Source organism: Diceros bicornis, chromosome 12, assembly GCF_020826845.1.
Source record: "Diceros bicornis minor isolate mBicDic1 chromosome 12, mDicBic1.mat.cur, whole genome shotgun sequence".
NCBI classification, from domain to species: domain Eukaryota; kingdom Metazoa; phylum Chordata; class Mammalia; order Perissodactyla; family Rhinocerotidae; genus Diceros; species Diceros bicornis.
Window position 1 is genome coordinate 42,431,362 of NC_080751.1, and position 25,483 is coordinate 42,456,844.

The 25,483-nt window shown below is 34.8% G+C and overlaps 1 protein-coding gene across 6 annotated transcripts in view; it reads right to left on the bottom strand.

Annotated features, from left to right (window-relative positions):
- The window catches only part of EML4 (EMAP like 4), a 161,456-nt gene that overhangs the window by 49,844 nt on the left and 86,129 nt on the right, over positions 1-25,483 (bottom strand). For 3 of the 6 annotated variants that reach the window (XM_058551355.1, XM_058551358.1, XM_058551361.1), the window contains 7 exons: positions 23,375-23,504; positions 20,211-20,384; positions 18,187-18,315; positions 17,673-17,698; positions 17,440-17,472; positions 3,238-3,361; positions 1,823-1,972 (listed from right to left, as the gene is read on the bottom strand). In XM_058551355.1, the coding sequence (XP_058407338.1) occupies positions 1,823-1,972; positions 3,238-3,361; positions 17,440-17,472; positions 17,673-17,698; positions 18,187-18,315; positions 20,211-20,384; positions 23,375-23,504 (766 nt within the window). The remainder of the gene's footprint in view (positions 1-1,822; positions 1,973-3,237; positions 3,362-17,439; positions 17,473-17,672; positions 17,699-18,186; positions 18,316-20,210; positions 20,385-23,374; positions 23,505-25,483) is intronic. The other 3 variants (XM_058551357.1, XM_058551359.1, XM_058551360.1) reach the window with 3 other exon arrangements.

Sequence of the window (25,483 nt, forward strand, 5' to 3'; positions counted from 1 at the left end):
CCTTAGTCCTTACCATATTATTGACTTAGTTCTTCCAGCATTTCTACAAAGGAACAGAGCAATGAACACCTTCACACATAGTGCCTCTAACCTTTCAATTAGTTCTTAATGTTAAACTCTTATAAAGTCAAATTTAGGGCAAGTAACTTTTAAGTACAAACCGAAAACAGTGCAGCATATATGCCCTAATTTCTCACGATAAACATATGAGTGACTAGCAAAATTTTTAAAAAGATGTCTTCACGTCCATATCTAGAATCCTTCTACATCTTGCAACCAAGGGGTAAGCTCAACTGAAAATACAGATTTTTTTGTTCTTGGCGTGTGCTCATTCCTTTCCAGAAGAATAGTATCAATTTAAATTGTCATAAAAAATAAAAGTTTTAAAAGTTCTACTATAATTTCCCAATATTGAGAATTACATCTTTTAAAATGCCTTGATAATTTGGTATAAATGGTATCTTGTCTTAATTTCTTCTATTACTAAGGAGGCTAGAGTTTATCAATATGTTTCTTTAATTCTATTTCCTCTTAAATAGTTTATGTCTTCTACTGAGGTCAACTACATTAAAAGTAACTGAAAATCTAACATGTTAACATTTTGCCATACTTAATTCAGATCTCTTAAAACACATTTTAAAGAGTACAATTTCTGGATTAGATAATACATTTGCATGGTTCAAATATCAAAAGCTATAAAAAGACATATTGAGAAAAGTCTCTTTCTACCTTGCCCTATCTGCTCAGATCTCATCTACCTCTACTATCTCCACTCCCTGCAACCCCAATCAGGTAATCACTGTAATCAGTTTCTTTTTATTGATAATTCTAGAAAATTTTTATATATGTGGAAGCGAAGACACACATTTATTTTCCACCTCCTTTTTAAACAAATGGTAGAACACTGTGCATATTTTCCTGTTCTTCAACCTTTGTACCTAGGAGCGTATCTTAGGCATCTTTCCATATTAATACACAAAGAGTTTCCTCATTCTTTCTTTACAGCTGCATGGTAACCTATGGTACACCACAACTTCACTAGTCCCCAACTAAAGGATATCTAGACTGCTTCCAATCTTTACTATCACAAACAATGTTGTAATAAAGAATTCTGTACATATATTATTCTTCAAGTGTGAAAGGCAATATTTTAATCATCTCTAAAAGTTTAACAATACCTACATAATATTCTAATAGTTATAGAGTAATTTTTTCTAGATAAAGATATAGTTGCCAGAATAGTACAGACATAGAGGAGAGAAGCTTTTAAATGTTGGAAAATAATGCATTTAAGCATTAAACAATTAACTTTAAGTAGCAAAATTGAGTAATTTTAAAATATGTCTAACCACTTAAAAGGAGCTCTCACATTTTTACGGTTTGACATCTTATCAGATACTTATGATCCTTATTCTGCCATGATTTCTTTCTCCCCAAAAGCCTGAAGTTCAAAATTTATCTGCATAGAATAAGTCCTCAATAAATATTCAGTAACCAATAACCACTCTCAGAAATCTGTAGAAATTCAGTGTGCTTATATTTGATACTATAGGCCAGAACAAAAGGATCATAAAGGATCTGAGAAAGCAGAAGAGGTCTCAATCGAGATTTATAGGGAATATGTTTTATTGCTGCTGATAACCATACCAACCATTTGAGGCCTATAAGTCCTTTTTTCTTTTTAAAATATATTCTACAGAATGCCCATAATATCCTTAAGTTCTGAGCTCTCCACAAGAAATCATTTCCAATAAAAGCCAAATTAAAAAAAAAAAAAGAGAGCATGAAATCAAAAAAAGCAAAAATGTTAACTGATACCAACCATTTCACACAGTCTGTATGACCCAGGTAGTGTCGTTGAGTTCTCTCCTCATAATTAAATAGTACTACTACTGACGCTATGAAATAAACTATTTCCCCAGTAGGAAGAAGGTAAACATTAGCTCGGCAGTCCTTTCCTCGATAACCATATCTTAAAAGAAAGAGTCAAGGTTTTTAATAAACATAATTTTCAAGGTGTTAAAATTAACAATTTTTTTCACAGATACTTAAGGGAATCAGGAAGGTATAACGAAAAGAGGACTGAATGGAAATAAAGAACTAAAGTCCTGCCATTATCCCGTGGGGAACCCCCAAGTCTTTTATGCGCTTAAATCTTAGTTTCATACATACTGATTTCCTAATATGTCTCAGGCGTAGAGCTGAACACATAGTTCTGAACAAAACAAATGTGGTCCCTTGTGTCCCTGGAGCTTATGCTCTGGCAAAGATGACAAAAATAAACACCAAATGTATCATTAGAAATTGTGGAAAGAAAAATAACAGGACGCTAGGAGAAAGCATAAAAGAAGGACCTAATTTAAATGGAGAGAGAGAGAGAGAAAAAAGAGATTAAAAGAAGGGCGATTTGAGAAAGTGACATGTATGCTTGACCTAAATGATGAGTAAGAGAGAGCCAGGCACAGTTTGGTAGGCAGAGTGTCTGTTAAAAAGTTGTATAGAATTACAGGATTGGTGAGTTTTCCCGATAATTTCTACAGAAAGGAGGAAATGATTCAAGGGGTGGGGGAAGAGAGAATAGGAGAATGGAGATAGAAAGCCAAGTTGAAACTATTAGCTCGCTTCTGCTTCACTAAGAGTTTCTTAGAGGTTCTAAGAGAAGTGAGAATTTCTAAGCGAAATTAGGGAGGCTGTTTTATATGGTCATTTTTTTAAAAGTCTGGCTGTGAAGAAGTTAATTCTGGAATTAATTCTGGAATTAGAATCAACCTTGTTAATTTGGGCTCTTGATATAATAAACATTATTTTACAGGTTACAAAATGATTAACCAACGTCTTCTTATTTAATTCTTAAAACAGCCCTGTGTAGTAGGGATTATTAATCTCTTTTTATAAGTGAAGAAAGTAAGATTCTTTGGGAATAAGTGGCAGAGACAAGATTCAAACACTAGTCTTCTGATTCCAGTCCGATGCCTTTTCTACCACACCACAAGTACCTGTGTGATGTTCGTAGAATACTGCTTGCCCTATCAGAAGATACTAATTTTGGTGGTTTTAAATTTGCTTTTAATAGGAAAAGGATTAGAGATGACATCTCTTTACTTTCTCAAGTGGTTGTTATGTTTATCATATTTACTTTTTTGGTAGAAAGAGAATTTTGAGAGAGGTTAGGTAAACTAATTTTTTTTAAACTAAAGACAAAGCAAACAAATTTGCTGTCATAGCAGAGAAGGATACACCCACTCCAGTTTGAGCTTCTCAGGAGGCAGTTCTGTTCTGATGTCATCGTAGTTGTCAACATCAGAAGGAATGAACATTGTAATTGGCCGACCTCGCATAAACATTTTAATGTATTCTCCTTCTGTTGAAACACAAGACGAAAATTAAGTCAGACGTATTTTCTGAATAATTATAGAAAAATAGATTATTATGTGATACAATAAAAACAAGACAAAATATTGCTACTTCAGAGCTCTAGTCTCAGTATATATAATTGTTTCCGTATAAAGACCTAGTCGAAAACATTGTGGGAAAAAACTATTGGTCATTTCCTTAAATGAGAATAACTATTTTCATAATTAAAATATAATTTATCTGTTTAAGTTGACACATTTTAACAAGAAGGCCAGGAAAGTTGAGGTAGAAAAATGCAAAAAGAAAATAATTTTGTGACGGAAATTTCTCTGACAGTTGAAAGGAAGGGAGAGATTATCAGGGTAGACAACAACCATGCCCGCCACACTACTTGATCAACCTACTGATGTTTAACGACATACAAAAAACATGGCCTCACCGGCCCAGTGGCGCAAGTGGTTAAGTGCACGCGCTCCGCTGCTGCAGCCACGGGTTCGCCGGTTCCAATCCCGGGCGCACACGGACGCACTGCTTGGAAAGCCATGCTGTGGCGGCGTCCCATATAAAGTGGAGGAAGATGGGCACGGATGTTAGCCCAGGGCCAGTCTTCCTCAGCAAAACAAGAGGAGGATTGGCAGATGTTAGCACAGAGCTGATCTTCCTCACACACACACACAAAAAAAACAAAAAAACATGGCCTCAGAATATACCATGAAGAGAGGAGTCAAACACCCTCGTAAGTCAGGACACGAAGAGAGACTAAGAGCTCTGCTACACACGGCAGTGAGTAGAGCTGGGAGGGAAAGAGGACCAACTTCCCTCACTTCACAACTGTGCCTACAAATCAGCATTGGGTCTGAACAATTAAATTCAATAATAATACACTAACATTTTTAAGACAGTGCTGGGAAACAGTTTTCAAATTAGCAGTATAAGTTCTAAAACATCTTTTATTTATATAGAGCAATAGTTGTTTATAAGATCTGCAATAGCTTAAAACTAAAAATGTTAAACAGACAAGTCTACAATCAATATTTATGGTACACTTTTTATAAATGGAAACAATATTTCACTTAACTAAACAGGTGAGATCGCTTCTTATGCCTTTAAAAAAACAAACAAACACACCCATTCCTGACCCTAGCATCCCAATGACCTACATATAGACAGGCTTAATAAATGTTGATGTTGATTGTAAAATGATTACAAAAGAACCTAAAGGGGAAGGAGAAAGTAAGAGATTGAGTACAAAAGTACAAGAAATGTCTAGCACTTGCCAACTTGTGTGGCATGATACGAAAACAGCATTAGAAACAGACTGAAAATGTGGTCATCAACTAGAGGCTGATACAACCTTAGGATCTCTAATGACCTAAGTCTCTAAGAAGAGTACATAGTAACTCAATAATTTATATAATGCAAACAATGGAAGGAAGAAAGATCAATTACTTGCTGAATATCTGCAAGTATTTCTTCAGAGTCATATTAAAATATTGTGCCTGTTGGGGCTGGCCCGGTTGCGCAAGCAGTTAAGTGCGTGCGCTCCGCTGCGGCGGCCCAGGGTTCGCAGGTTCAGATCCCGGGCACACACCAACACACTGCTCGTTAAGCCATGCTGTGGCAGCGTCCCATATAAAGCAGAGGAAGATAGCCATGGATGTTAGCTCTGGGCCAATCTTCCTCAAGAAAAAAGGGGAGGATTGGCATCAGATGTTAGCTCAGGGCTAGTCTTCCTCACACACAAAAAAAAATTGTGCATGTTAATATGGGTGAGAAGTTCAAGTTATTTTTATATTATTACTCACAGTGTGCTCGGACTCAGGGTTTGATCTAAGAAGAGGCTAAGACCTCCCACGTCTTGGTTTTAACACCACATGATGTATGTCTTTATTACTTCTGAATCTAAGAGTGGGCTCTGCTTCCTGATGATTTTTAACATAGCTGAACTTTGATGATAACTAAATGTTTACCAGTTGCAACATTTCTCTTCTGCAATCATCTTTATCTGTACCTCCTTGTCCGTTTTTATATAGTTTACTTTCTTATAGGTGTCAATCTGTTATATAATTTTCCCTCTAGTTGTTTTTTTTTAAAAAAAAAAAAAATGAATTCTTAAAGGCAGATATACTGTCCTTTGGAATTTCTGCCAGGATCTTTGATCAGAGGTGTGTGACATAAATACTTTCTGAATGAAAAAATAAAACATTTAGGGGCCGGCCCGGTGGCCTAGTGGTTAAGTTCAGCGTGTTCTGCTTTGGCGGCCCGGGTTTGGTTGCTGGGCATGGACATACACCACGTGTCAGTGGCCACACTGTGGCGGCGATCCACATACAAAATAGAGGAAGACTGTCACAGATGTTAGCTCAGGGTGAATCTTCCTCAGCAAAATAAAAAAAAAACAACAAACAAAAAATAAAAACAAAACATTTAATAGATACTTCTATCACCACTTAGAAGAGACTGTACGTCCAGCAAAGGGAATGGGTCAGGGATAGTATCAAAGTAAAAAAAAAGCGCTCTCCTTTGCCACTAGAGACAGATCAGAATATCATACTGATTCCTTTATCAACTGTCAAGCAGCACAAGCAACTAAGTAAAAGCAAAGGAACTATCTATCTAGCACTTGTCAACTTTTCTAATATAATATAAAAATGGCAACGCATGTTAGGATGGAAATGTTTTCCCTGCCTGTAAACTGGGATTATATGCACTGGAGGCCAAGTATACAACCTAGGCACTGTGAACAATTCCTGGGACTGAGAGGGAGGCAATACCTTACAGTGGAAAGAACAGGAGCTTTAGGGCCGGCCCCGTGGCTTAGCGGTTAAGTGTGCATGCTCCGCTGCTGGCAGCCCGGGTCCGGATCCCGGGCGTGCACCAACGCACCGCTTCTCCGGCCATGCTGAGGCCGCGTCCCACGTACAGGAACTAGAAGGATGTGCAGCTATGACATACAACTGTCTACTGGGGCTTTGGGGGAAAAATAAATAAATAAAAATTAAAAAAAAAAAAAGAACAGGAGCTTTGGAAAAAGACTGACTGGGACCTGAATCCAGCTTTACCCCTTACTAGCTGTGTGACTTTGGCCTCATTTTCCTAACACATAAAATGATACTACTACTTACCACTCAGAATTATGATTGGTTAAATAAGACATGACACTGTCAAGTATAATATGAGGTCCTTGACAAATATTTATTCCCCTTCCTTTGAGGATCTGTGAGCATTCTAAACACTGTCCAGGAACTGCTTAAATGCATGATTTAACACACTGTACTGTCTCTTCATTAGCTGTAAAATGACTGCCCACAGAGCAGCAAGTGTAGGTAAACAAGCTAGAATTCTGCTGATTCTATCATGAACACTTTAAAAAAGGGGTCACAAATTCAAATACCCACAGGCCCAGGCAGGAAACGCAAAATGAGAGCAGTGGGAGAATATAGGATGATTGAGGGTGGGGGCACTGGCATAGCCCACTGCCCCATCTCAGGGAGGCAGCAGCTAGTCAGCTCCATGAAAGATGTGGGCCCAGTGTTATTAGATCTTCTCATTTTTCAAAAGAAATAGGAAATCTATCATTTATTGGGAAATCTCCCAATTTCTAAAGGTTTACTCCTTTGCCAAAAAAGGGAAAATACCATGTGAAAACAGACCTTTGGCATGCATACAGCATACATGTCACTAGTTTTGCAACCTCTTTTTTTTTTAAGAAGACAGTCTTTACCTTGGGAATTAGGTAAAACAGATAGATGAAGAAGAGCCTCTTTCCTTCTCAATCATTGTTGAGTCAAAGTCCCACTGCAAACTTCTTCTTGAGACTATCAGTCCTCTGGATCTTACAGTTAAAGGACTTAACAGTCAATTAATTTGTTTTACCCCAAGGCTACTTTCTGGCTCTCCTCACTGTAAACTACCATGGGAGTCAAGGGGAGGGATGCGCCATGGGATTAGTCAAAGAAGAGTATGAAATCAGAAACATTAATACAAAGTTTGATGGTCCAGAAAAAGAATGTGAGGAAAAGAAATTATTAAACTAACTCATGATAATTAGTAAACACAGTATAGGGCTATCAGTATTTAATAATGAAGTTGCTGCTTACTGAAATGTAATTAATCTCAACAGTTCATCTCCTACCTTGGCACTGTGAAAATTCCTGGGGCTGAGAGGGAGGCAATACAGTATAGCAGAGAGAATATAAGCTTTGTGATAAAGGACAGACCTTGGTTTGAATCCCAGCTTTACCACTTACTAGCTTATGCTCAAACAAAATAAAATTCTTAATTGAATCTGAACAATGATAGCTTAATTATAAAAGAAGAAATTCTGGGGGATATTGTTCATAAAAATGCCATAAAGGCCATTAGTTCATTTCTCTAGACACAAATGTTGGAACTGAAAGAAATCTTAGAGCTCACCTAGTCCAACTCCCTACTTTTACAGAAGGGGAAACCAAGACTCAGAGAGGTCAAATGAGTTTTTAGACTGTGTTCCAAATTTTTGTCTTGGGATGGGATGGATGCTGGGAACCATTTTCATTCTAAAACTATGTTCTAGATTTGCACTGCCCAAAACAATAGCCACTGGTTAGTGAACACTTAGAATGTGACTAGTCTGAATTGAGATATGCTATAAGTGTAAAATACACACCAGATTTTGAAGACTTAGTATGGAAAAAAAATATCTCATTAATGACTTTTTATGTTGAGCACACATTGTACTGATATTCTGAATTTACTGGGTTAAATATATTAAATTTAATCTTACTTGTGTCTTTTTACTTTTTAAAATGTGGCTACTGGCACATTTTAAATCACATAATATGTTATATATTATATTTCTATTGGACAGTACAGTTCAACACAACAGTGGTGGACCGGGTCCTCAGGCTAGTCCACAGAAGTCCAATTACCTGACAATACAGCTTACTTATAATCCAAATAGTACTAGCTTGAGCTCTGGATCCCAACAGCAGGAAATCAGAGAGTACAACAGAAGAGGAAGAAGATGCTTCTGCTCTCTTATCTTTGGGAAGAGTGAATGCTAGGCAAAAATTTGAAATACTGATGTTACACTTTTCTGTGTCCTCCTCACACACCTCCTAGCACTTCCCCTTCAGTCTCCTCAGGTTTTGTTAAATCTTCTACTTTAGCATTTCCCCTAGGCTGTCCTATCACCCAAAGTGCTCCAAATTGCAAAATGATCTTCATATTCTCTAATACAAACTTTTTGGGATAGTTATCTCAGGTGTTCTGAGAAAAGCAGTATCACTGACATGATTCATACTGATGCAAATAACTAGTTGTTAAAGTTATTTATATACATTTTAAGAGATGCTTATCAAAATTTATTAATCTTTCACAGATTTTAACAAAGTGAAAGAAAAATTCAGGCAGAGCAGAGGAGAAAGTTAGCACTGGCCCTACTCTGCTCCAAGATCAGTTCCTCCAGTGCTTTTTTTCACAGCTTCCTCTATTTCTGCACTTAGAGATTAAAAAAAAAAAAAAATGTGCCTTTCAAAGGCAACAGCAGAGCTTCAGAGGTTTGGAATATGACGGGATTTATTTGTGTAATGGGCATTGCCTGTAGAAAGCTGTCTGAACTTCTAGAATGCTTACAGCTTAAAGCATCTTTCTCTCAAAAGTTTCTGCTTTAGGAATTCATTTTTATTTGTATTTTACAATCTTTAGAATTAAAGTGCCCCTGAAAACTGGAATTTGAATTTTATATTTAACTAAAATGTAGCCGAGTATGACGCTACCTAATTCCAGCAAACAAACAGAAAATTAAAGAATCTTTACTTAGTTTGAGCTTTTTTGCAGATAGATACTATCAGTTCTGTTCTCCAAAACCTAAAGCTAAACTCAACAGTCAAGTAAACAAGATGCCAGAAATACTGACTACAGTTTTACAGCAGAAAGTAACAAAGACCACCTTAGGTAGGCTAAAATCTTTTCTTAAAAACAATTTATTTTCAAACAAAAGATTTCAAGTGCCAGTTAATGACCCAGTTATATCATAATAATAATTTACTATTTTAAAATTCCAATGAAACAATGTAATCTGTAGGGATCTTTGCACTTTGAACAATGAACTTGATTTGTACTATCATAAAGTCTAATTTTCACCCTTTTCAAACGTCTAGCTATAAAAATAGTTAAATCATAAAGTGAAGATCCCCCAATCAAACAAAAAAAGGAGGGTGAGCTTGGCTATAATCTAACTCTTATTTCACAGATTTTAAAAATTCTTAGTTGTGGTGTTTGGCAAATATTATGCAGTTAGTTTTACTGGCTAGGACAAGTACTCAGGTCTGAAAAATTTGACTGAATACTAAAAATGCCACCTTTTCTTTGTTCTATAGGCAGAGTTCTGGCTGGTAAATTTTACTGAATTCTTAATTACATGGGGGTGGGGCAAGGGTGGGGTGGACAACGAAGATACAAAACATGTGAACCTAGCCCCTTAGGAGCTTACAACAGAGACATAATCAAGTCTTATGCTGATCAACTCTTATACTAATTACAGTAACTTGCAGTTAACTACTTTCTTGTATCTAAACCTCCTTTAATTAGATTTCTCTTTGTTGGTTTGTTTACAACTGTGATTCTCACAAAATTACTTGAAAATATCTGATATGAGTGTTTGCGTAAGCATTTTAAATTATTTTTACTGCCTGAAAAAGGCTTTCTTTGGGAAAAGATGGGAAAGAAATCTATTCCAACAATATAAGACACATAAAACTTCTGAAAGACTTGCTATATTGCTGAAAACTTTTAAGCAAAACATGGTTGATTTAAAAAACTCCCTCAAATTACTCATTTATATCCCCAGGAGAAGGTATTTTAAGCAAATGAAAAAATTTTTCATTTTACCTGGCTATATCAAGTTGAATTTAATTTTTTAAAAATAAGATGCAAAAAAAACTTCACATGTCAAAATATTTATCCCTCTAGCTCTTTCTCAATTAACTATAGTAGGAAGAGAATCAGGAGGCCCCAGGAGAACAATAAAAACCTGTATACGAAATTCTAATTTAACAGGATTAAGCAGAAGCTTCAACTTTATCTTTAATGTTTTATTTCTTAAAAAAAAAAAAAAAATGAGTAAAATAAAGCAAAATGTCAAAAGCTAATAAATCTGAGTAGTCAGCATATGGGTGCTTGCTATATTGTTTGCATACATTTTTAGAAAAATTAAAATATTTCACAGTCTTTAAAAAGTTTAAAAAGCATTATTAAAGGAAACAATCAATAGGATGTGTTTGGTGAAATTGTTCCTTGGAGAATCAGTTATGAGTATAGTTCAGGGATGTGGCATGTAATTTACTATGGTCTTTCTTTCAATTTTGGTATATGTCACTGATCAACTGCCCCGCTTTTCCCCAAAACCTAATCACAAGTTTCAGAATTCTTTTCAAAGTGCTTCAGGGAAACAATAACAATTGATAGAGTGAGCAACACATCATGGAGTCTAACCACCATTTCTGGACAGAATGGGTTTCTAACTATCACTCAGTTAATTGGCATGCTTGAGGAATGGAGATTTTCTGGTTAATTTTGGTTTCTAGTTCAGATTTTTTTTTTCCACCTTATGCCTATGGTTGTGAAACTACAGTATGGGTGAAAAGTCTTTAACCAGAATAAAATAAATATGCACAAGACTAGGATGTTCTCTTGTGACAAGTCATATTCTCCATGTCTAACGGGGTCAGCCAGGCTTCTTTCTTGGCTGAAAATAAGGAAAGAGGAGGTCAAGAACATATCTTAGAAGTTGGGATAGTTTGTGTCAAAAAAAAATTGGACAGCCTTTAAACATAATTTAATCTAGAAGACTGTTAACAACAACAACAACAACAACAAGAAATCAGATCTTCACTTCATAGGGCTCAAAAAAAATCTCCAACAGAGAAAAGGTCCCCCTTTTTGGTCTCCTTTTAAAATACAGAGAATACCTGGACAAAGCACAGACCTAGGGATCCAAGCAACACTTATAAAGCCTATTTAAAATGGGCCAATATCTAAATTTTAGAAGTGAGTATATTTTTTTGGAAATGCAGTATTTGGTTTCCTGCCTTCCCTGCTTATTCACACTAAAATAGACTTAAAGCTAGCACCCTTTTTCCTAAATTCTGGAATTGTGAAGTTCTGGATACCACCTCAGTAACAGTAAGGAAAGATTCTATCTATAGCTCAATTAAGGGCTTTTGACTTTTTTGGTTTCAAACTGCATACCCTCTAAGCAGGTGACAATAAACGCCCTCTCAGTAGGTAAGACAATGTACAGTAGGACACTGTTATCCTATATTCTTGTAGGTAAATTTTAGCTATCCTTTCAGATACAATGCTCAGTTTACACAGGTGTGATCAGGTTTTGGGAGAGAACATGCCTGGACCCAACAAGTAAAAGAACAATACAAGGCTCTGAACAAAAGCACCTGCACTCAAATTCTTTAAAAGGTAGTTTAAAAGGAAGTTAGTGAAGGTATGGAGGCTGCCCTCCATTTTCTATTTGTTACAAGAAATAACTTTCAAAAAGTTATTAAAAGACCTTTAGTGAAGTCTAGTGTAAGCCTACCTATACATGAGGAAATGAGGTCCAAGGTCTCAGAGCCATAGGGAAAATTTATTATCAGATGAACAATGTTTCATTATTTTCATAATTTCCTTTGGCAAATGGAATTCTGAGCTTCTCCCCAACATATGCTGATAATTTTAGTCATTGTAGGATTCCGATTCTTTAAACCTCTATGATATAGGTCATTTCACCCCAGCTAGGCCTCATGCTTACTACTCTTACGCTCTTTCCACTAAACTACTTTGCTTCCCTTTCCTAAGGTGCCTAACGAAGCTTCTGTTGCTTAGAATGAATCTATATTTTACAAATGTAATGGTTAACAAATACAAAATTGTATGCACACTATGATCAATGCCTCCTTGCTGTTCCTTAACACAGAAGAAAGCTCTTGCCTCAGGGCTTATGTTCTTCCAGGTATCTCTGCTCATAAAATTCTTTTCTCCAGTTATCTACATATTTCACTCACTTCGTTCAGCTGGCTCAAATGTCACGTTATCACAAGTGTCTTCTCTAACCACTCTCTATAAAATAGCAATTCTCTACTCTCCATATTCTTTCCTAATATGTATTACCTCCTGACATATTAAATACTTAATATGTTTCTTATATATACAATATAAGTTCCACAGAGTTCAGACATTGTAACTGCTGTATCTCTGAGTGCCCAGGACAAGGCCTGACGAAACAAGCACTCAATAAATATTTGTTAAATGAATTAATGTTTAAAATGTGTATGGGATAAAGAACAATATAGAAACATATCAGAACTGTAATAGATGCTAAAATAACAAGGTTATTCAGGATTTTTTTTTCTTTCTCCAATTTTGTAAATGAGTTTATATATTTTTAAATTATTTGAACAACTGTTTGACTACAACAAATTACCAAAGGATTTTAGACAGCATGTATTTCAAAATGACTTTTAAAGTAGTTTTCATCTGAAGCCATTTTTAGATAGGTAGCTAGGTAGCTAATAAGAAAGAGCCAATTACTTCTCCATTTTCTAAGATATTATAATAACTGTTTTCCATCTAAATACACTTGTAGTTAGGATATTACTGCATTGATTTGGTAGTTAAACAAGAAAGAATCTAATCTTAGAGCAGTGAGGCAGCACTGTAAGAGGAAGTAAGAGTGTGATTTGGTGATTGATGAGTTTCCTTTTCCTCAATTAAGCAGATGTCTCTCCAGCAGGCATCTGAGTCATTCAGGTTCTCAACATGACCAGACAATGAATTATATGCTAATTCTAAACAGTACAAGTTTAAGATGCTACAAGAGAAAAATGATTTAAGATTATTCAAACCTGAAAAAACAGTAACATGCAATAATTTGAGGACATTCAGGTTCTGCTCTGGAAATGAGGACATGTGACACATTTTCCATATTTAAAAAATGTAACATACTTGATAACTATTATAAGGATGAGCTTACAGTCCCCCAAGTGAACTCAAAAAACTTTCTTATCAGTAAATTATCAAATGAATAGTATTATACTGAAACCTAACTGCTACAATCTAACACTAAATAGTTCTACAGGAAAACCTATTCACAGTTTAACTTGATACACTAAGTCTTTATTTCTCTTGCGATGGGAGCAGAATCCAACAGAACTAGACAGGAGCAATGAAAAGGGGTTTAGGCTTCAGGAATCTGAGTATAGATAAAGATCTAAGTCAGTAAGAGCCTCATTTTAGTGGTATAACCTGTCCTTCCTCCCACATCTAGCCTCAGAGATTGTCCTGTGTACATCCCATTCCACCTCCTAATGCTTTCAGCCATGGCTTCCTTCTGCCTAAGTGCTATTCAGAATACGCAGTTTCACTGCTCTTCTACTCTGCTGTGCCTGAAGGACACAGGCCTTCCAGGTAGTTTTCTCTGCTACCACTCACCTAAACGTACCAAATGTAAATAGGCTGCTTCCCAAATCAAAGCAGATGGCTTGGAGCAAGTCACACTTGTCATTGGCAATAAAGTGCTAAAGAAATTAATAAATCATATTTCTAAAAGACTATCCAAAAATGACAGATATTTTGGATTAATAGCTAAAGTATAATAAAATGTGTTGTCAAAAATTAACTCAAAATGGATCAAAGACTTGAAGGTAAGACCTGAAACTAGAAAACTCCGGGAGGAAAACATAGGCAGCACACTCTTTGACATCAGTCTTAGAGGGATCTTTTAGAATTCCATGTCTACTCAGACAAGGGACACAAAAGAAAAAAATAAACAAGTGGGACTTCATCAGACAAAAGAGCTTCTGCAAAGCAAATGAAACTAGGATCAAAACGAAAAGACAACCCACCAGCTGGGAGAAAATATTTGCAAATCATATCTGACAAGGGGTTCATCTCCATAATATATAAAGAACTCACACAACTGAACAATAAAAAAACAAATAACCCGATCAAAAAATGGGCAGAGGATATGAACAGACATTTTTCCAAGGAAGATATACAGATGGCCAAGAGGCACATGAAAAGATGTTCAACATCATCAGGGAAATGCAAATCAAAACTACACTAAGATATCACCTTATGCCCGTGAGAATGGCTATAAACACCAAGACAAAAAATAAAAAATGTTGGAGAGGTTGTGGAGAAACGGGAACCCTCATTCACTGCTGGTGGGAATGCAAACTGGTGCAGCCTCTATGGAAAACAGTATGGAGATTCCTCAAAAAATTAAAAGTAGAAAAACTTTATGATCCAGCTATCCCACTACTGGCTATTTATTCAAAGAACCTGAAATCAACAATCCAAAGAGGCTTATGCACCCCTACGTTCATTGCAACATTATTCACTATAGCCAAGAAGTGGAAGCAACCCAAGGGTCCCTCAACTGATGATTGGATAAAGAAGACGTGGTATATACATACAATGGAATACTACTCAGCCATAAAAAGAGACAAAATGGTCCAATATACAACAACATGGATGGACCTGGAGGGTATTATGTTAAGCGAAATAAGCCAGACAGAGAAAAACAGTGCATGATTTCACTCATATATGGAAGATAAACTAACACACGGACAGAGAGAACCGTTTGGTGGTTACCAGGGGGAAGGAAGTTGGGCGTGGCACAAGGGGTGAAAGGACGCATTTATATGGTGACTGACAAACAATAATGTACCACTAAAATTTCACAATGTTATAAACTATTATGACATCATTAAAGAAAAAGAAAATATACTGTAAATACGCTATGGAAAATGAATGCCAAACTTTTAAAATATATCTACAACTTATATCAAATGAAGATCATCTACTTAATGTCATCTTTTCATCTTACTCTACACATTTGAGTGCAAAGTTTTACTGTCACCCTCACATATATTAGTAACTAAAATCTGTTTGGTAGTATGTGCCAAGTACTATGTTTTAACTTTATTATTATCTTTAATTTTTATAATGACCTTTTGAGGGTTTATTATTGTCTCAACTATAGATGAGAAAACAAAGACTTAAAAGGTGAAGTAACCTGCTCAAGGTCACATAGCTAAGTAAAGTGTAAAACCAGTCTCTGGACTCCAAAATACATGTATTTAAACATCTATACTACGTTGCTTGCTCCACATCTGCACAAATATACTGTCTTATACACAAGTCAAGTATAACTGTCCAAAACCAAACTCCTATTCTTTTCCACACATCTGCTCCTCCTCAAATGTTCCTTATTTTAGTAGATGCCTCTTATCTAGTGGCTCAAGCTAGCCTTCACAGATTCCCTCTGTTCCTTAACTCCCATTCTCTAACTGTAATTTCCTAAACCATCTAGAATTCATCTCCTCCTTTGTGTAGGCTCTGCCTCAATTTCGGTCAGGCCTGAACTATGCAGTAGGCTGAAGCACAAGAGTTCTCCTTGAAGGTACACTTTAGTGATAGAGTCTATACTCCAGATAGGATATAGCTGATTAAAGTGGCAAAGGAATAGACTCAAATTCTAAAAATAAGGCTTAACGCAAACAACATTTGATATTACTCAACTCCAACATTTGGGACAATCTTTTTTGAGTTAAAATACTTGTAACAGATTTGAACTTATTTTTCTGTATCCTTTTCCAGCTTTTCATTTCATCCAGACACTGGCTAAAATTTATTCACTTGCTTACCTGAATGGTTTCGAGAACTATCACCAACACAAACAACTCACTTATTACATACTAATCTTAAGTTAACTTTTTCCTTCCCAAGAGCATACCACAACATGTGAAAGAGGCAGGCAGCTTTTTCTCATTTACCCTACCCTATAAGGATTTTATAAAGTTTGAGCTCTTTAGCAAGACATGTAATAATAATAGCACCTTTTTTATTGTTACAATGTTTTCTATTTTTAAAGTACTTTCATATATATTATTTCATCCTTCAGCACTCATGTGAAGTAAGCTTTATAGTTATTATTCTTAGATTAGAAAACTACTCAGAGACATTGTTATTCTGCCTAGGTCACAAGGTTATTATGCAGAAGAGCCAGGACCACTAAACACAGAGACTCCATTTGCTGCTCTTTTCACTATATATCACTACCTTTATTTTAAAAAATATTTTGATATATAACAGAAATTATCTTTACACATAAAATTTCACTTTTTTCCTTAAAGTATTTCAACCATTACTTAATCTATACTTAATTATAACAGAGAAAGAAAGTAAGACCTAACTAAAGAAGAATGCCGCAAAAATCAACTTCATTTAGAATTTCTAGGTAAAAACAAAAGCTCCAAAGAAGATTACAAATAAATATTTCTTTTCTTATTGGAACCAAAGAAAGTAAAAATTCATAGGAATCAAGTTAAATCTCTAACAAAAATTTTAACCACATTGTAGCTGGTTAATATAATAGCCCAGAAAATAAAGATAACTATGACACACAGAAATGAGCTGTAAAAAGCATGCACAGAAAGGACATGCTTTCACTTAGAACAGCATGCTTCAATTAAATTTGCAGGCAATCTAAGGAGAATGTAAAACTGATGTATAAAACTTACTTACTTTGCAATTAAATTAAATACACATTTACAGAAAATCTGCTGTCCTTTTTTGGTCAGAACAAGCCAACAACAGCAAGTAGCTAGAAATTACAATTAATATAAAAAAATTTAAGAGGAAATGGATTTGCTAGACTCATTACATTTTCAGTCTTAGCTTCAGGAAATGAGTGATTATTTGCAATGAAGTTGGCAAGACAGGAAATTGAGTTAAAATTTATCAATCTTTTAAATGGCTTTTCTAAGGACCACTTCCATTTTTTTAAAAAAAGGGGAAAATTTCCTTTAGTATTTTATAGTGCCTCTTTGTAATGCTATATTTATTTCTACTATTGACCTTGAATATCTTCAGATCTCACAGAAATAAGATGGACTTTTAGAAAAGTAGTTGGATTCACTAGTTCAAATGACCATATTTCCTTTATTAAGAGGAAAGTCAGGTAGTATAAATAATGAAAAGCCAAATAAGAGATCCAGGAAGAAATTAACTTAGAAGGTGGCTAACTGTGTAGCTTATTCTTACCTTGGCTGTTTTTTTCACGGGTTGACATTTTTGCTGGTTGAGACAAAAATGACATATCTTACAATAAAAATTGGACATTTTCTTAAATGACTATAATAATGCACTTCTCTGATTACTATGAACTAATAAAGTACATTGAACGAAAATAAGTCAATATTCTTATGAATTAGCAAAAATTTAACCGATGTAGAAAAGCAAGATAAATATTTTTTAAAAAAGGATTTTTAATTTACCTTGGTTGATGATGACATCTTTATGCCTACAAAAGGAATTCAAAGACATTTATTTTATAATTTTATTTGGCTGACCATTAGAATCACCTGAAGAAATTGTAAAAGCTTCAATGCCTAGGCCACACCCCAGATAAATCTCTAGAAGTGAAATTCAGGCATCAGTATTTTTAAAAGTTTCTCACTAGTCTCAACTACTAATATATACTGTTTTATAAAACAATGAGTATTCCATAAGATAACCTAAATAGTGAAAACACAGAAAGAACTTATGAAAAATACTCAAATCTTATGGGATTACTGAGATTTATTATTTGAGTTGAGGAGCATTAACAGGAAGACACAGCTCTTTTTTAGAACACGTAAGAGAAAAAATACACTTGGAAGAAAAAAAGAGATAAATTATAATATAGATTTTTAAACAAATGATTCAAACCAGGCACATAATTGTACATGCAAACGTGACAGTCACAGAATTATTAATCTTCAGATATAAGTGAGAAAGTGTAATACTTACTTGTCAGTATTTTTTATAACTTTTGATATTAATTTTGATGTTGAAACTGCCCTCAATAATTTATTACGACTATCATCTGAATTTTCCCATGAATTATGTGACTTCTCAGCTGTTGGTGGTCGTTTTATGCTGGAAGAAACATATTAATTTCTTAGAGAAAAATTCTATGAGTAGCAATGACATGTAATTGACAGTTTAAATAGAACACAAAAGCAGCAATTAACATTTCCTTAAAGCTAATCCAGAAAAGAGAAGAAAGGATTAGTCGCAAGGTTCCGCCTGGATGAGTGAAGGAGTTTAACAAGGCGATTACCAAGCCTATTCTACAACTTTCACTATTACTCAGAAGATTCACGAGGAAAAAATATTACTTGATTAAAAAAAAACTCGCTCTTGTTTTGTTAATAGAAAAAACCCATTTGCTTAAATCTCTGAGTAATAATATTTCTCATAATTTGTGAAACTGTTTGAATTTGTGAAAAAACCTGTACTTTTTCAGTCATTACAAGGCTGCTATTTTCAGTTTTTATGTCCTCATGTAATTAAATTATATGTGATACAAATGACAATTTTTCAATAAATTGTGGGACTAAAAGTAAAACTCTTGTTTATATCTTTTAGAGACAATTCTACTCATGATCAGAAATAAACACGATTTAACACAAAAATGTTGTATTATCAACACTGATTCCATATATTGATAACTGAAATTTTTTGACTTATAAATGATTTTTGGGCTGCATTGCTAACTATCCTACAACTCATCCAGCCTTCAATACTTCTTGCAATAGTATATCCAAAGAGCAATTTAGAATGGCAAGCACATGTCCAGGAGACCTTAAGAAGCTGAAAAAAAGATCCGGGACAAAGAAGATACCAAGTCAAGTCAGAACCTTAAAGAGACTGGTTATGAAAAAGCAATCTTTAACCACACACAGTCCAAAGTTGCACAACATTAATAAGCTATATCCAAGAAAACTCCACATGAGACCAGGCAGAAGAATTATAAACCATTTAGACAGCATAAGAATCTGCGTGAGACACACGAAGCCTTTTAAAAATGTTAAACGTGCATCAATCGAGTGAAGGATGTTTTGTTTTCCCAAATTTCTATTAGAGATTTGAGGCAAAATATTAAACTGATCAAATAAAAATATGTTATAAATCTTTTAGGAATGGTTGTCATTTATTTCACTAAAATCCTAGCAAGTTCTGGGAATGGTTTATTATTTTCCTAAGATTTCCAAGCAGCAGTATGATGATAAAAGCTATCTATACCTAATCATAAAGCTTGAATCAGCATTTCTGAAGCAGGCAAATCTCATGAAGTTGGTCTAAATATCTGATCACAAGGCAGCTGTAGCTCTGAACTCCCAGCATGCAGGTTTAGATCCCCAATTTAGGCTCACACACATTGTTAGAATGTTTCTCCCTTCTCCCTCTCTCATAACTTTAAAATATTAATTGTTACAGACACAGAGAGAAGCCCTCAAGCAAGCCTTTAGCATAGAAAAGACCAGGTGAAATGGATTCATTTCTCTAGTCAAGCAAGAACTTATCCTTCCAAAACCCAAAACTGAAACTGAGATGCAGTCACAATGACCAGCCATTTGCTGAGAAGGGCCCTTGCAAGTTGAAGGTTGTAATGATGCCAAAATATGGTGAGGATAATTACATATGGCCATTTTCTATCCATGGCTATAAATTTATGCATAGTTATATACAAATTTAAAAATATTCTATAATTTTATTATAAAAATATTGTTTTGGTTTTAGAGTAGGTTTTCTGCCTTCCTCTCATCAAATTGTTTATAACACTTTTTTTCCAGTTTTAACTGAGAAATTTTGACCTTAAATCTTCATTCCCCAATGTGCTAAAATACATATCATAGCAACAAAGAAGGAAAAAAAAGCCACCAGGCTTTTCTCTTGGAATCCATGAATAGTCAACTGTTTTCTCAAGTCACAGAATTTAGGTATCATTACAACCATTCCCTAGCTCTGTACTAGGGGACAGTTAAAACCTTTTGGTGGGAGTAGAATTCTTGCTTTCTTGAGTTTGTCTGTGTATTTGGAGAGGCTGTGAAGAGGGCTGGGGAGAAGGTGATGCTCGTATTTGTGGACTTTGATCATTAGAATGAGAATCCTCTTTTTTTTCTCTCTGTCCTTGTGGTTTTTCTTTCTTTTTTTCTGTACCACTGTAAAATAAAGTATAACATGGAACAACACATATTTAAACAAATAAAAAAGATAATATCAAACGATGGAAAAAGTGATTATTATATAATTCAAAATCCTAAATCATATAGCTAATACAATTTACACTGTTTTCATTCAATAATAAAAATATTTCTTTGAAAAATTTGGAAGCTATTAAAACCTTCAGTGAAGAATTTATAAGGATTCTAAGACAATATATCCTATGAACTTTGTCCCTTTGGACCAAAACGGCCTCCAATGCATTTTGGCATTTTGGGGGACTGTTCTGTTGAAGCTCTCTTAATGGACTTCAACTTAACCAAATCAGAGCATTGGCGACACCTTCCATTACCTCTGTAAAACATATTGACTGACACTCAAGGCACACTAAATGCTCGTGTTTAGTAGGTTATTCTCTAATTCTCATTTCTTATGTGTACTTCTGCTCCCACCAGCTGAGTTTTAAACTTACCAAGAATCGATTGTTTTTTCCCAAACCTGTTTATACCCATTGTGCTTGTTATTTTAATTATGTAAGTTAATTAAATACAAAGAAAATTGACAAAATATACATAGAAAAGAGAACTGTAATTTTTATGAAAACTAAATTGAATGGTCTGGAAAGACTCCATAAAAATGAGTTACTAAAAAAAAAATTGCTGTTAAATTTTGTGTAGGGTGAGACAATTATAGAAGGTTGAGGAAAAAATCATAGAAAAATAGAGGGGTTCTAACTCATATTGTTTTGCAAGAGTTTTAAATTCCTTAGTCTTAAAAAGTGAAACTAAAAATTATAAAAAATTATTTATGAGTGTATTTTATGCAACAGTGTCAACAAAGAATCTAATCAGAGATGCATAACTTAGAAAGAAAGGGTATGGGAGGCTTGGCCTTTCATAACAAAATTGACAAATGAATATATGTGAATATATTTTAAATTAAAATAAAATATTTAAGATACTTGTGTATAAATTCTTGTGATTCCACACTTTGACTTGCTAACATCCGTTGCCAATTTTCCTCTTTTTGCTGAGGAAGATCAGCCCTGAGCTAACATCTGTGCCCATCTTCCTCTATTTTGTAGATGGGATGCCGCCACAGCATGGCTTGATGAGCAGTGTGTAAGTCCATGCCCCGGATCCAAACCCGTGAACCCCGGGCCGCCAAAGCAGAGCACACGAACTTAACCACTACGCCACTGGGCCGGCCCCCACACTTTCATTTTTGATTAACGAAGCACCTGCCATTCCCAATCACATTGGATAAGAGTCCCTACATTGCACAAACACTTCTGACAATATTACAAAGCAGATGGAACTGAATTCCAGGGTTGAAAAGATAGAAAACTATCAACTGTCTACACTTCTTGATCAAAGGACATTCTGTAATTTGACTATACGGTGCATAATCTACAAGGAAATATGTTTAAGAACATTTGAAACAAATATACATAGTATATACCATTTGTCACATTATAATGGTTAATAATGTTAAAATGTAATTTTGATGGTGACATTTCTTAATCTGATTCAATTCTGATACCGACTTCAGACTGGCCCTTAACTGTCTACTTCATGTTCAATTTTTATTAAAGTATGTGCTAAGAAACATAATTCTACCTCAAAAATATCAAATATTAACTTTGAAATTTAAAACTGAGTTAGAAATTCCTTCCTTGTTATTGGTCTTCAAACTATCCTGAATGCATAAGCCACTAGGCTTATGTGGGCCCAGTACAACCTAAAAGAGATTTTCCTCCTGGGTTATTTAAAAGCAAAATACAGAGCCCCTGAATCATAAAGTAACAAACTCAGCTGATCTTAGATTGCTGAGTCACTATCATGCATAATACTGATCACTGCACAGACCTATAGCTATGTAAGAAAATGGGCTAAATCTAAACTATTACTGGATACAACAAGGAAGATTATTAAAAATTGCATTAAAAAATTCTACTATGCATTTGTTTTCTTATATTTTGTCCTTTTCTCCTGAAAGTGGAGCACAGGCAACAAATTTTGGTATGCTTTGGAGGAGAAAGTCTAGATTCTATAATGACAATGACTTCAAAGACTGAATTCCAGAAGGGGCTTTTAAAAGGCCTAAAGATCTTGTCATCTCTTCACCATTCCTATAGCCAAATGTCTAGTTAACATCTATAAATCTAAACTGATGAATATTTCAGTCACTAGCATTAGTTTACTGACGCAACCATTTTCCATCAGTACATTTTAAATATTATTCTATTACTTAAGGTACTCAATCATTCCTTGAAGAAAACGGTTGTAAGATTATGTAGTACATCTCTTATTGTCTCTCCAAACTCTATACGGAATAATTTGCTGGGAATTACACAAAAGTGGAAAAATCTTCTAAGTAATTTTATTGGAAGAATAACTGATGAAAACATAATGTACATCTATAATCCACTGAAACTTTCATATTGCAGTATTTCTGCTGCCCTCCTGCCCATCATCCCCTAACACACACACAACACAGTACTAGAATATTTCGAATTAAGCTTTAATTTTATAGTCCTGGTTAAAGAATAAAAGTTATAATAGTGTTTAATCTCCCACTAACGTAGATATATATCAAAGATTCTATTTCTCCTTTAAAAATCCTGTACCAAGTGTATCACTTGCTATGGAAAATTCACTTATATAATTACATTAAATACAATAATGCTCATCTCATCAACAAATGCTTGTTAAAAAAATAAAATTAAAAAGAAACAAAACAAAACCAAAACAGATGATGAAACTGCTTTCTTTCTTTAGTAAGAACCAAAAGCTTCCTCACACAACTCGATAGGTATGATGAACATAAAGTGAGTGAGTATAGGCTGGATGTCTCTACATTCACAGTTAAAGAATTCAAAGGACACGCTCACTTTAATTCCATTCAGCTCTATTTCACATTCTTTTCAAAAGCAGACTGACTTATCACATTCAGACAATTTTGCAATGTTAGCTTTGCAAATAGATACCTTTTAGCAGCAGACGAAAGAGTTTCTTTTCTTGCAATTGAGACAGAGCTGGTGTGACTTGGTTTTCTGTTTGCACCACTCCCATTGGTTATAGAGGACATGGAAATAGCTTCTCGAAGGCCTGGCTGGCCTAAAGGTGGTTAAGAAAAAATTTTTTACATCAAATTCAAAATGTTCCTCCAAGATTGCAGTTTAAAAAATTAAGTCCATTAGTGTTTAGAACTAGTAAGCAGATTGCTCCCTCTGGTATACAGCATACAATATTATTGTCTCAAGATTTAATCTCATCAAAACACACCTACAGGAAAGCAATGCTCAACTGCTAAACTGCAGCTAGATTCATTCTCTAGCTAAATGGTTTGCTCTCCACACACAGCAGCTATAAAGCACATGATTCAAAGTTGTGCCTCAAGTAAACCACAAATCCTCACGTCACTGATTTTCAGAAATAGCTCAGGATCTGCTGAAATTAATTAGAAATCCTAGAAACCACAAATGTTAAATCTTAGAATGTTATTCCATATGAATAAAGTAGATAAAGTAACCTCTACTTTCTTAATTTATACAGTAGAAGGATTGGAATAAATATGTGATGGGTATGTTGGTATGGTCAGGAAGACTCAAAGTCACAAGATGAAAACAGCCATATCCACTAAGAGGCAAGTTTATTTAAAGACTTGGGAATAGAGAATAGTTTTGAATTTTTGAACTCACAAGCACACAAGAAAATTTAACTTTTAGATTTGGCCAATATCATGTTTCTTTGCATACTTCTCTTCATAAAAGCACAGGGAGAAAAAAACTTTTATGTATAGAGCTAAAATATTTGGCACACCCTATGTGTATTCCATACATGATAGTATAACACTGCATTTTTGACAAGAATAAGATGCTGGGGACCACTTGTATCGTCATTATCTAATGTGCTTCCTTATATAGATTCCTAGACCATACCTCAGACTGAATGATTCAGAAGATAGAAAGGGGGAGACCTAATATATTTATTTTTTTAAACTTCATAGGAAAAATTTTACATATAATAACCTCCAAATTATGCTAATATCACTGGTCATCAGATCTAGGGCTAATCTGCCAAATAGGTGACTTCCTGTTGTATGGACAGCTTTTCTTTTTTAATTGTGGTAAAATATTAATAACATAAAATTTACCATTGTAACCATTTCAAAACGTACAACTCAGTGGCATTCAGTATATTCACAATGTTGTGCAACCTTCACCACTATTTAGTTCCACAACATTTTCATCACCCCAACAGAAATCCTGTACTCATTAAGCAGTCACTCCCCATTCCCTCCTTCTTCTCCCAAGCCCTTGTCAACGATTATTCTTCATTATCCCTATAGATCTGCCTATTCTAAACATTTCATATACATGGAATCACACAATAGGTGCTCTTTTGTGTCTGGCTTCCTTCACTTAGCACAGTGTTTTCAAGGTTCACCCATGTGGCAGCATGTATGAGTACTTTACTCTTTTTTATGGCTGAATAATAGCCACTGTAGGAATATGCCACATTTTGTTTATTCTTCCACTGATGGACATCTGGGTTGTTTCCACCCTTTGGCTATTGTGAATAGTGCTGCCATAAACATTTGTGTACAATTTTTCACTTGAACATCTGTTTTCAATTCTTTTGGGTATATAACTATGAGTAGAATTGCTGGGTCACATGGTGATTTTATGTTTAACTTACTGAGGAACCACCAAACACAGCAGCTGCACCATTTTACAATCCCAACAGCAATGTATGAGGATTCCAATTTCACCACATCCTTGCCAACACTTATTTTCAGTTTTTTAAAAAAATTATAGCCATTTCAGTAGGTATTAAGTGCTACCTCATCATGGTTCTGATTTGCATTTCTCTAATGATGAGAATCCTTTGCTGGGCTTATTGGCCATTTGTATATCTTCTTTGGAGAAATAGCTATTTAAGTCCTTTGCCCATTTTTCAATAGCACTATAAGATGTAAACTGTTCACAGTGCTCTCTTATAATCCTTTTATTTCTGTAAGGTCGGTAGTAATGTCCCCACTTTCATTTCTGATTTTAGCAATTTAAGTCTTCCTTCTTTTTTTCTTAGTCGAT